Raw genomic sequence first — 12,476 nt, 5'->3', positions numbered from 1 at the left:
TTGTGTTGTCAAAATGTCAGAATATTAATCTCGGTGTGATTCAAGTGTATGCATCTGTGTTGGGAGCCTACTGGATTATGGGTTATAAACTATTTATAGAGTGAAAGCAATACGAATGGAGGGATTTACGCTCGTTTGCGTATGAGTAGATTGGTAGAGGGGGGATGATCATGATGATGATGAAAAAGTGGTGGAAGTTTTAGTTCATTGCCGGATGTTGTACACGTGCCAATGGCCCTAGTAACTCTGTCATGTGGTCATTTACTGGTCTAAAAACGTTCTCACTCGAATCGGAAATGATTTTGCGGCACGTTAGTGGGGTTTCGAAAAATTCTTTTGTTTAAAATACATTGACGACTTAGGAGAAGTTAGTCCGTTCTAATTACTGAAATTGAGGAGAATTTCTATGATGGAAAATATTTTTCTTCGCAGTTTTTTTTGTCGTATTTCCCCGATACTTTACCTCACCAAATAAATCATCCAGATTTTCCAGATTCTTCGGTTGATATTTTGTCTTCATCCCGTCGCCCTCCAGATAAAACATGCCAGCAAATTCTACGATAATTTTCCAGAATATCAGTTATCCCGATGGCACAACTGGATGACGGGTGATAACCGTCACCTTGTGTCGATTATCCATCATTAAATCCCCCAAAATCCATATTTCACCGATTCTCCAGTCTCATGGAATTTAATTGATGCACTCAATCATCCCGAGCCTCTGAAAGTCCATTGTAAGCCCTTGAAGGTCGCCAAAGGACCTGGGATTAATCCTCAGGATCACGGCCGTGAGATCACCTTCTCGGAATTACAAAAACATATCCTCGTACCCCGGTATCACGTTCCATCGAATGAGGAAATAAGAGAAGGAATAAAAAAGGGGATAAAAAATAATTGAGCGATGAGCCGGAATCGCATCCACGAATACGTGACCAAAATCTAATTGGATGCGTCCCGCGAGCGCCCGATTCGAGTGTATATTTCTCTTCATTTGTAATACACGAAGATTGAAAGAAAAAAAAATCAAATAGATGGAAATGCCCGATCACCGTTACACCTTTATCGCTGGGCTTATGTGAATCGATTAAATCATTTCAAGGATTGATGCAGTCAATGAAAACAATGCGTTCAATTATCGGATATATCCCGTCACCTTCGATGAGTTTTGCAGAATAAAAATAACGAGTACGAAGTGTAAACGATTTTTCTGAAGAACTTATGGGAGAGCTCGTCATTACACATTTTTCAAATTTTTTACAGCATAAAATTGCAAGAAATTCATCAACACAGAGAATAAACAGAGGAGGATCCTCAGACACCTCTGCATATTTAATGATAATTTGATTCGTTTATATTTAGACAGTTGAAAAAAATGAATTTAAAAAACAAGGTGCAAACTTGCAAACTTCCGTTACTCCATAAATGCAATAAAAGATAGAAAATTATAGGCGCTCCGGAGAAGAGACTGTGAAGGTCATAAATTGCAGGAGGGTCGACACTTCACCGCTAGACAAAAATTTCAGCAGAGTGGATTTTTTTACTACACCCCAATTTGGAAAGTTATGAATAAAAAAATAGGTCCAGTCCCACGGAAATGGTAAAATTTATGATTTTGTTTTCCAGCGGCAGGAGGGCAATAAAGACTAGTCTCCCCTGGTGCAGAATAAGTGTCAACACGTGTGGTATTGAACGAAAAGGTAGGGACTGACCCTTCCGAGCCAACAATATCCTACAAAAATACGAACAAAGACCTTCCCAAGTGCCTCCCAATAAACTTATTAAATTATTAAGAAGTTAATTAAATTTTTCATGTTTTTCCTAAACTTATCGGGACAAATGGCGTTAAATTCACTCTTGGAAAGTTGTTTTGCGAGAACCTTAAATTATATGATCTATATTCCTTGAGTCCTAAACGATTAAATGACCGTAAACTATCCAAAACTGCCATCTCAAATAACCGCTGCCATTCCACTACAAAAATTGAAAGTCATTTCACTGGAGAAAAAAACATCCAAAGAACCTCGATATCCTCAAAGTGGGCAAATCCATGAGATTTAATTTGTCACACACGAAGATCGTAAAAAAAAAATCAAATAAATGCAAATGAGTGGCCACCGTTACCCCTTTATCAAGCGTTTAATCAAAACTTTATTCACCACGAATATCGCTTATATCATAGTAAACACTGGTCCAATGTAAGTAGCCAGTCGACTAAAAATGTGAGGATAAAAAAATATCAGTGAGTAGCACAACACTGGCGATTTATATGCAGAGGATCCCCTGGCAAGGGGTCACTGTCGCGATAAACCAGGGGATAACGATCTCTCACTCTTCGCGATGTTCAGGAAATAACAATGAACCGGCATCACGACTCATGGTCCCTTCACTCGGATCTTATATCCAACAATTGCAATTCCCATCATTCATTGGCATATTTTTACTCCCACAATAACCGAATAAATTTTCAAATTTACCACTCACTAATCGCAATTCCATTTAACTCAGTTCGATGTTATAGAAATGAGTTTTTCATCGTTTCAATTGTTATTAACACTCTTTCGTTACGGAGTAAATAAACAGTACCGTTTTCACTGGCGGATACAAACCGACTGTCAGAATAACTCGTTAGAACTGCGCGTGTATGTACACCACCTCAACCTCAGGGTCGAATGGTTATTGCGTCTGTTTCCTCTCGTCGTTTTCATTGTCAGTGAACAAACCGCAGGTCTAAAATCGCGAATATTGCCGGTACGGGTTGAATAACTAATTTTTTGGATAATGAGTTATTTGAATGAACGACCGAGCGACGAGGATTTAAGATGTGCCATTGTGGCTGGGGCATGATGTGCAGACGATGTGCGGACTTTGTAATGCATGCGGATCTCTACTGGGAGATACTGAAATGGGAGGGAGATCTCTGAGAGAAGTTAGAGGTGCATGTCGAGCTATAGTTGTTGCGAGAAGAGTATAGAACAATTGGCTTCTGACTGCTGTCTGTTGTCATGAGAAAATATAAATATTTATGTCACTGAGTTGGATTTTAAAGGCTGAAATTCCTGGGAATTCCAGCGCTCAACAGACTTTAACAACGGGAATAATCCGTGAATTAGTTGGTAGTTAAAAATAATCATAATGGTGATGAGGATTAATTAGTTGATTATTCATTGGATTCATTTGAATGTTGCTGAACAGTTGACGAAATGAATTCATTTTATCACTTACAATTTCATTTTAAATTGAGATATCTCGGGATTTTTATTGAACTAGGTCATTAACTCAATTTTTAATTTTTGTTTTTGCAACCTCATTTCATTATCAAAGTCTCAAATTTATGTGACAAGATTGCCAGAAACTGGGGAAATAAATATTCAAATGAATTGAATTTTTTTGAGAATTCAAGAAATTGACAGTATTGTTAATGAAGCCTTATTACTCATTTAATTATCATTGAATAAAAATGCTTTAATTAGAGTACTTTTCAAATGAGTGACATGGAATTTGATTTCACTCGAAAAATCTCAGAATTTCAATTTAAATAAATGTTAAATCCAATGCAATCGTAATTTTTTTTCGCAGGTTTATAGATTTTTAAGGAATAATTAGCTGGAAATTTTGATTTTCCAATTACGAGATCTGTTCAAATTTTCCGGGAATGTAACTTTTAACACTTTGTATGGCGAATAAAAGTCTTCTTTCACACATTAGAGAATATCACATGCCTTGTCCCGACAGAAATGAGTGTTGCGTAAGCGATTGAATCGCGTGCGCCAGTAGAGCTGGCGTGGGATCGCCCAGACACATTGCTATTCATCCCTCGTACATTTTTACTTCCTCACATAGATTCATCTTTTATTCTTACTATCAATCGTGTCCTCAGCATTTTTACTATCGTCATTGAGAATGGAGTACACCATTTCAAGATATTTTAATCCTCGGCAGGTTTTTTCTCCATCGGTTATCGGTTCGATAAGAATATCCCCAGATAAGACCGAATTATGAAAACAACTTTGATATTTATTAACTAGATATTATGCAATTGCGATGTATCCAACATTTATGGCTCACTGAAGTTATGTATTCTTTTCTCATCCTCTGCACCAATTTCCGTCATTTTTTTTTCATTTATTTTTTGGTACGAACTGATTTGAATTTCCAGGTTTAATTGATTTTTGCCAACAAAGTCGGTTTTTATGACACCGCTGGTAAAAATAGAATTGAAATTTTATGAACATGCGACTAGTTAATCTTCAGGACGGCGACATTGAAGTCGATTTACTTTTCATCGACTATCAACGCGGCCGGAAAATCCCCCGATAAGACTGAATTATGAAAATAAGTCTGATATTTATTAACCAGAGGTTCTGCGATTACGATGTACTACGATTTTATAGTTAAACATCTGCGCGGATTATGTGCAAATGATTCATTCGTCCCGCTCCCATCCTCATGGTGAAAAATGGTCAAGAAAATTAGCAAATAGTTTTCATGATTCCAGGGTGAAACTCGGCTGTGAAAACTTTATGAAGAAACCGCTAATTTTTCTCGAGCGTTCCATAACTTTTAATAGGAATAGAACAGAATTTGAATAGAATAACAATTCTTCAATTCAAGATTGTCTCATCAAGGTACAATATTCGGGTTCCCTGACTCGCGTTCCCTGACTCATTTATTTCTCTCTCATCCCCTCGAAGACTCCGATCATCTTTTTGACGATTTCTCAGTAAATAATTGACGTCGAATTAATTATTTTCATCGATTTTATCATCAAATTATGATGTCACCTCGACACTTGAAAAAAAAAATCTAAATTACTTCATTAAGATTAAGAATGATAATCGTTCCGACTGCGACATTAAATTCGATCAATCCTCCACGAAATATCAGATCGATCAGGAAGTCCCGCAATAAGACTGAATTACGAGAACAAATCTGATGTTTGTTAACTAGATATTATGCAATCGTCCCGAGTTTTTATTGTTCAACATTTTCGCATGTCAGAGCAGTTGAGCGGATTACGCGTCACTAGTTTATTTATTTCTTTTTCATCCTGTCGACGTGAGGTGGAAAGGTGGACTACAAAAAACACCGCGTCCCACGCGACAACGCGGGGGGAGGAATGAAGGGGGGGGGGCCAAGAGTGCGCATGGGTAATGCACTCACCGGGTCGCATTTGTGAGCACATGAGGTATATGAGGAGACCCTTTCTGCTCCGGAGCCGACGGGTAAACATTCAAACCCTTTTCTCTATGGACAGAAGAGAAGAGAAGAGGTCTTTGTCTTGTCATCGGCCCTGAGACATTCAGGAAACTAAAAAATCGTCAAAAATTAGAAAGCCGGCGGAAGAAAATGATGGGAATATATGGTAAGACTGATTGTTTAATGACAAATCAAAACGAATGGATTGACTCAACGTAACAGAAAATTTCTATCGCACGAGGGGATGATAAAATGTCATGAATGAATTAGCATTGAATCACGATGAAATCCAATCGAAATGAGAAAAATATCAGGCGGTGAACAAAAATAAATTTCAAAAAATAACATTGATATATTCAGCTGAGCATTGAAGACTGTACAATCCGAAGGCCAAATAAAATCCGTCTGATCGTTTTGGTATTGTGGTGTTAGAAATGAGGAGTGTGCCTATCGGCGCTCGTAAAATTGTGGCGCTTCCACGAAGCCGACGCATTCGTTATCGCATTTGAAAAGGCCGGTGTGGCCGCTGGGCACACCGGGGCAAAATACATATACAATAAAAATAAAAAAAAAATAAGGAGAGCATGAAACTCCGACGTATAGGTACATGAAACAGCACGTGAAACGTGGGCGAGTTGGCGGACGTATATATGCCATTGGCGACCCGAGGGATTTAATGACCCGCTGGCGAGAAAGACGAGAAATCAAGACGGCGTTGGTGTATCGCGAGTTACACACGTCCCGAGAATACGTCATCTGATCCTTGAAACCTATAGGCACGTATTCAACCGTAAAACACAGGGGGAAACAATTACCAATGTTTCTTTAATAAAGGGGAATTTAATAGTCCTGTATCATTTTTTTTTTATTCACCGAAAGTCGTTTGATCACTGGCATTTTTACAACATCAGTTCGATTTTTTTTTACTATTTCACTACCCAGGTATGCCATTTTTATTGTTGAGAAAATTACGTGAAGTCAAACGTGTGTATTTTGCGGAATGGAAAATTGCTGAGGCCTCCAAATGAAAAAGTTGATATTTTATCCTTCTGGAGTTGATGAGGTGAACTGATTAAAGTCTAGTTTATTATTGAAAATCCGTAGAGAGAGAATAATGGTGGAGATGCTTTCCACGATGATTTGAAAATATCCCATGATTAATTCGTATTTTAGTACTCTTTTATTATTCCCCGGCGATGAATCACCGTCCTATCTGGGTAATTGAAGTGGAAAATTGTGTTTTAGAAATTTTTGTTTGCAGTGATGAATGAAATGTGAAGAGAAGAATAATTTCTTCTTTGTAGCGTAGCAGAGAAACGGTACACTGGGATTTTTTAGAGGCAAATGTCAGAGGACATTTACAAGAAAATTCTGATGAATTGGATTTTCCCTGAAATTCCATAAAATAATCTCCATAATCTCCAGTATTTAAGGAACAAAAGATGAAAAATTCTCCACCTCATTGCGACTTCTCGGTAAAAGTGGCAATAAAAAATAACATTAAAAAAATGAAAACCTCTAATGCCTCTATCAGCCGAAAAAGATAATATTTTATTACCCCGGGGGTTAATGAAGGTAGGCTGATAAACAACTCGAGTTAATTACTGAAAAATACATCATTCATTAAGGCCGGATAGATAATGAGATAGCGAGTGACTTCTCACACAAGATATTTTCCACGATGGTCCATTAGAGTCACACAGAGTAGAGAGGCAGAGGGAGAAAAATAAGAAAAATTTGCACCTCGCTGAAGGGGAAACTTTCACTTCCGCCTGGCGATAAAGAAAACAACCGAGGGGGGTTGGGTGACTTCTCCGTGTGGCTCTCTGAGGTACAAGCAACTCCTCCAGATGACCACGCGACGTATATACCGAGCACAAACGAGGTATCGCGGCTTTGGTGTACCTACAACGTGGAGAGAATATATCCACTGGGTGAGAGAGACATGCTCGTTGTTCCTCTGGGTAAAACACCTCCCACGTATTTGATCTATCGCAGAAGTCAACCGCTTATACAATCGTGTGCTTTATACGTGTCGAGTTTATCGATACAAAATACCCCACCTCCTTCATCCACCCTACCGCGTATCACGAGAACACACACAGTGATTCTTTCACAAATTTTCGATTGAATTGATAGCACCGTTAGAAATTTTCAACTCAACGTTTTAGGAAATTTTTTCAAATTCTCCATCGAGCCCCTTGAGAATCAAGGAAATGAAAATTTTGGGGATAATTGCGGATTAGTTTTTGTAACTCTCTGTGCAATAAATTAGCAATTACTCAATCGAGGTCGTCATATTTTTGTTTCTCAGTCCATATCGCTGAATATCACAGTTTTTTTCCTCTGCAAATCAAAGATGAAGTGATTTCTTCTAAAAAACCCTAACTCACTTCATGTGAATGAGAGTCAAAATAAAAATCAAGTTCAAGTTTGAATGAAAGTTTAATTCCGAGCCGCTTGAATGCACCAATTTATTCGACTCCAACAGAGTTTGTTCAACTCAAATAAATTGTTTGATGAATACAGGAGAAATTGATCGAATAATTGCTATTATTGTAATAATGTCAAGTTTCATGTTTACGCGCAACGGTAACACACTGTAATGAAATGCATTGGCTGGTTCATTGAATGTGCTTCTCTATTCATTTGCCCGCCCACGGGCTCGTATTACCCGTGATGATTAATCGTGACAACTACCGGTTCTTCGGTTTTCCTTTCGGCTTCTTCCGTCAATTTCCCCCGGATGAACCATCAGCAGGTTTTTCTGCATGGAAAGGTTATGACGGGGGAAGTGTGAGCAAGGGACACATAAAAACCTCAGTGACTCGGTCTTTTGTGGAGTTCCGAGTCGATAGTAAACGCGTGGAAATGACTCGTATTGACTCTTAAACGAGTACTTTTATCAAGTAACTTGTCATTCGTTGCAAAACCATTGTTTGAGTTGATGAGATTATTCGTATGCCCCGGGAATACATTAGTCTTCATGCGTCAGTGAAATCGATCACAATTAGCCAGAATTATATTTCCATTTAATTATGAAAAATCCGCGATAAAAAATGGCAATTACTGGAAGGCATCTTTTTTCAGAAGGAGTAGGTAGAAACCTTGTTGACTCGGTCTTTCGTGGAGTTGAGAGCCAATGGTAAACGAATGGAGATGAATCGTTTTTTGCTCTCAAATGAGTACTTCTCATCAAATTGCTCTTCATTCAGGACAGAACAATTGTTATTTCGGATGTTGATGAGTGGGAGGGGCTCATTGAAGTGACTACTTTGTTGAGAAAAAAAATCCCGTTTTGCCCCAATTTAAACTAGGCCATGACATCAATTTCGCTTCATACGAAATGTCCCCCTGAACTTGATATTTTGTAGAATTTACGAAAATTCCGCTGCATGGTACAACAATTTTGGATTTTCCATGAATAAATTCGAAAAAGTTAATCTCCTATTCAATAGCATTAAATATTTTTTAAATATTTTCCTTGTCACGGAAGACTTCAGAGGAATCAATCTGCGGTGTCATGAAAGACATGACTCGTGTGTGTTTGATAGTTTCTAAGCCACTAAAAAAAGTGATTTCATAAAATGAAGAGATTTTCGACTATATTTCAAGAATTTCTTGACAGGAAAGAGCTGTCTCCTCCATATTCTGAATAAAATTTTCTATTTTTTTATTACCAATCTCACTAAACACTTAAACCAACATTTCCTCTTCTCACTATTAATTCGTCGTAAAGCGACACGTGATATTTGAAGACAGATTGCTCAATAACAAAGCCACCGTTACACGAGTAGTTTGAGGAAGACCCAAGACGATGGGTTACAGTGAGAGTTGACGCCGAGAGTGTCTCCTTGGATTCATTATAAAAATATCTGCATCTTAATGATATAATTATACATGTACTCGCGTGGACTGACACAGAGGAAGTGGCTAACTCGATTTCTAGGAAATCTAATCGATCATAAAACCACGGATACGTCATAATTAACACTGAGGGGTTATCACTTCGGATGAAGGTGATGAAAATAATTCCAGATCATAATATTTTAGGAATTCTGAAATATTTGCAAATTTCCAGTTTGTGCAAAAATTTTCCACCAGCAATGGAGACTTCAAATAACTATTAGAAGAAGATTGACATCTGCAATCAAGATAAGAATATCCCGCGACATTACTCCAATACTTTTTTAATTAATTGCTCTCCCGAAAAGTGACAATTTTTTTATTAAAGCACTTGAACTTTGTGAGGAGATAACTTAGCAAGTGACGACTGAACGTGAAGATTTCCTAAGACATTACGGAATCACCGAATTACCGAGACTTCATAGATGTCCCGTAACGTCAATTTCCTCCGCACATCACTTGCTCCCCAGGAAATCTAATCGATCAAAATCTCGATCCCAACGAAATTGCCCCCGATATATTGAAGATGGGGAAAATTGATTTCGATATTCCCCGAATAACCACTCGTTGGCCATCCATTTGGGAGAATTTAGCGCGGCCTTGAAGGATGTGTGAGATTGTAGTAGTGGGCCGATCGTGTATCCTCTTCTCAAAAACCCCATCCCACTCAAATTGCTGGGACGAAACCCGAGCCCACACGGTAATTTTTTCTTTATTATTTCTCTAAAGATTATTTGCTGAAACGAGAAGCACTTCTGCACTTGCATATCTCTCCCGTCTGCATTTAAATAAATTCATGACTGAAGTGTTTGAGTTTTCAAGGAGAAGAATAAATGTGAAATAAAACCCCCGGAGAACGAGAAAATAGTGGAAAATGCAGACATTCAGTGCTGTAAGCCCCTCGTATGGATGAATAAACTCCCCCACCATCCCCCTGAAACAACATAACAGTGGTAAAATGTCGATGTGAAGGGTGTGCGCAAAATAGCGAGTCACTGTTGTACTTTTAGCCATACAAAAAATATAAAATGAAGAAAAGCCAGTACGTCTGCATGCCGGAGATTTTTCATTGGCCATACGCCAGGTCCTTTACCACTCTGTCTGTATCTGCACGCGATTCCCTTTCTACAATTCTCCTCTTTGTAATTTCTTGAGCCTCGAATATTCACGCACGACGCATTCACGCTGGCTAAATGGACTTTAAATTGCTTCATTGATTATTGGATAAATTATTTCGTTGAATAATGTCAAGAATTTAAGTGGATGCTCCATTACTTGAATTTTTTAATTTTTTACTTTACAATATCGATGGCCTGAACGAAGGAATCGATGAACGTGGACTTTAAATTCAATTCCACTTGTATCTTTGGTAATTAAATAGAAAATACGGTGAGTGATGCGTTGAAATAAATATCGACGATCTCAATGCGTTAATGATTATATTGCTCTCATTTCCTCATCCCACTTACGAAACAAACCATTGAGTTCTGACGCTCATGCGAAGCCCTAGAAATCAGTATCATCAGCCATAAAACATTCGCCACGTGCGCGAAACTATTTTTTCAATTTGATATTTAAGATGATCATTGAATGAATATTATGGCGAAGTTCATGGCTATAGGATAAGTGAAAAGAACATATATTATAAATTGGGTAAAATGTTCAATTCAATATGCGGTTAACACGAGTGTATTGATACAGATATCGATAATCTCAATACACAATCAATAACGCTGACATTTCCCATTTCCTTTTAAACATCAAACAATTTAATTTTAACCGGAATGAATGGGATACCAATATCGATGACGTCACTGAATAATCGACAACTTTTTCTCACATCTCAACCCACTGCAGTCTCATTAAATGTGAAGATGAGTTTAAATAAAATTCAACGTTACATGGAGCATGAAAAATTCAGAATATTCTTCAACTCACTAACAAATACGATGAATGGTACGACTGCATTCGAGCAGATATCGTTGATCTCGATGCATAATCAATTATTCTGCCCCCATTCCTCATTCTCTCTCATAAATCAAAACTGAAAATTCCAGCATTCATTAATAAACCCTTAAACACCACTTGCTCTACGCAAAAAATAAAATATTACCATCTGCGCAAATAATTTTTCACCATAAAAACTCTCTGTCCCAGATCCAGAAAAGAAAAATATAAAGAATAACACAAGTGCGTGCACACTGGTTTCTCAGTTACAACCGTCTCGTACCTGACATTCTTATCTAATCACATTTAGTCATTGAGTAGGGGAAAACTACGACTTATCGAGTCCCATGCAGACTGAACATCATCGGCAAAAAAAAAACTCACGAGGAGAGAAGAATTTCTACCGTATAAATAACACGAAGAGTTTAAATAGTGCGGCATAAAAATTTTCTGAATTCACATTAATCCGAGGTGTACAGGCAACCAACCCCCATGTACTTTATTTTCGGCAATCCTGTCCCCCGGGTGGATTTACGGCGTGACGTGGAAAAATAAGGAGTTAGAGTCACTACGGAAGGTAACTTTAAAATGAGAAATAAGAGATAAAAATGTTACGGACTTCGCTCGTGGTACCATGGCCGTTCATCTTGACGTCACCTGTGGTAGCGCATTACACCCTCGGATCAATCTCCATTCTTCGGATTTACTGAATCAATTTTGTACATGTTTACAAGGTCATTTTGTTGGTTGGGGAAATACTAGCGACGGTGGCTGAGAAATTCATCATTTGTGTGCAACAAAGTGACGATAAATTCTGAGTTTAATGAGAGTTCAATGCATAATCGATGATTTTTTCATTTCTTCAATGATTTATAAAATTATTCAAGGCGTAAATCGATTCGTATGAATGTGAAGTTCAATTTTTAGATATGAGAAAATTGAAGTTTCCAGTTTTATGAAAAATTTGAAGAAACACAGGGGGCTGTGTAGATACGGATAATTGTCATTAATATTTAATTGTTCCCGGCGTATCTGTTTCTAAAGTGCCAGATTAGCCTGAGGGATGTGGAACGTGATTTAGTTGTGAGTACAACTGTTAAAAAATTATACTTAAAACTTCAAGGTAAAATGCTTGGAATTTCAATAGCATTCTTCTTTGATGAATCGGTTAATTGCTTAAATATTACAGTTTAACGTGAAGCCAACTGAAAGTCATTGAATTTGATGAAAAAAATATGAAAAAATGTAAATGCCTGCAGAGATATCGACGATTGTAATGAATAATCAATCTTGCTGTTTATGTTTCTTCAATTACTTGTCGAATTGCCAAATTATTGAAGGTCGAAATCGACCGAAATAGGCCTGAGACTTTGGAAGGAACACAAATGTTTGCACATGTTCTTCCAATCTTAATGAATAATTAATCG

General features: G+C 37.7%; 1 protein-coding gene across 17 annotated transcripts in view; it reads right to left on the bottom strand.

Moving 5' to 3' along the window:
* LOC135162645 (tensin-1) overlaps positions 1-12,476 on the bottom strand; it is a 76,922-nt gene that overhangs the window by 32,418 nt on the left and 32,028 nt on the right. Inside the window, exons 1-3 of one of the 17 annotated variants that reach the window (XM_064121298.1) lie at positions 2,482-2,877; positions 2,157-2,211; positions 464-555 (exon numbers count right to left, since the gene is read on the bottom strand). The exons of 7 other annotated variants lie outside the window; for them this stretch is intronic. In XM_064121298.1, the coding sequence (XP_063977368.1) occupies positions 464-555; positions 2,157-2,211; positions 2,482-2,496 (162 nt within the window). In that variant the 5' untranslated portion in view covers positions 2,497-2,877. Of the gene's footprint in view, positions 1-463; positions 802-2,156; positions 2,212-2,474; positions 2,878-11,040; positions 11,143-12,476 lie in introns of those variants that run through there. 9 more of the 17 variants (XM_064121306.1, XM_064121300.1, XM_064121302.1 and 6 more) reach the window with 9 other exon arrangements.

This window comes from Diachasmimorpha longicaudata, chromosome 5 (assembly GCF_034640455.1).
Source record: "Diachasmimorpha longicaudata isolate KC_UGA_2023 chromosome 5, iyDiaLong2, whole genome shotgun sequence".
In the NCBI taxonomy this organism is placed as follows: domain Eukaryota; kingdom Metazoa; phylum Arthropoda; class Insecta; order Hymenoptera; family Braconidae; genus Diachasmimorpha; species Diachasmimorpha longicaudata.
The sequence above is the reverse complement of the archived record's forward strand: the minus strand, read 5'-3'. Positions and strand labels throughout refer to the sequence as shown.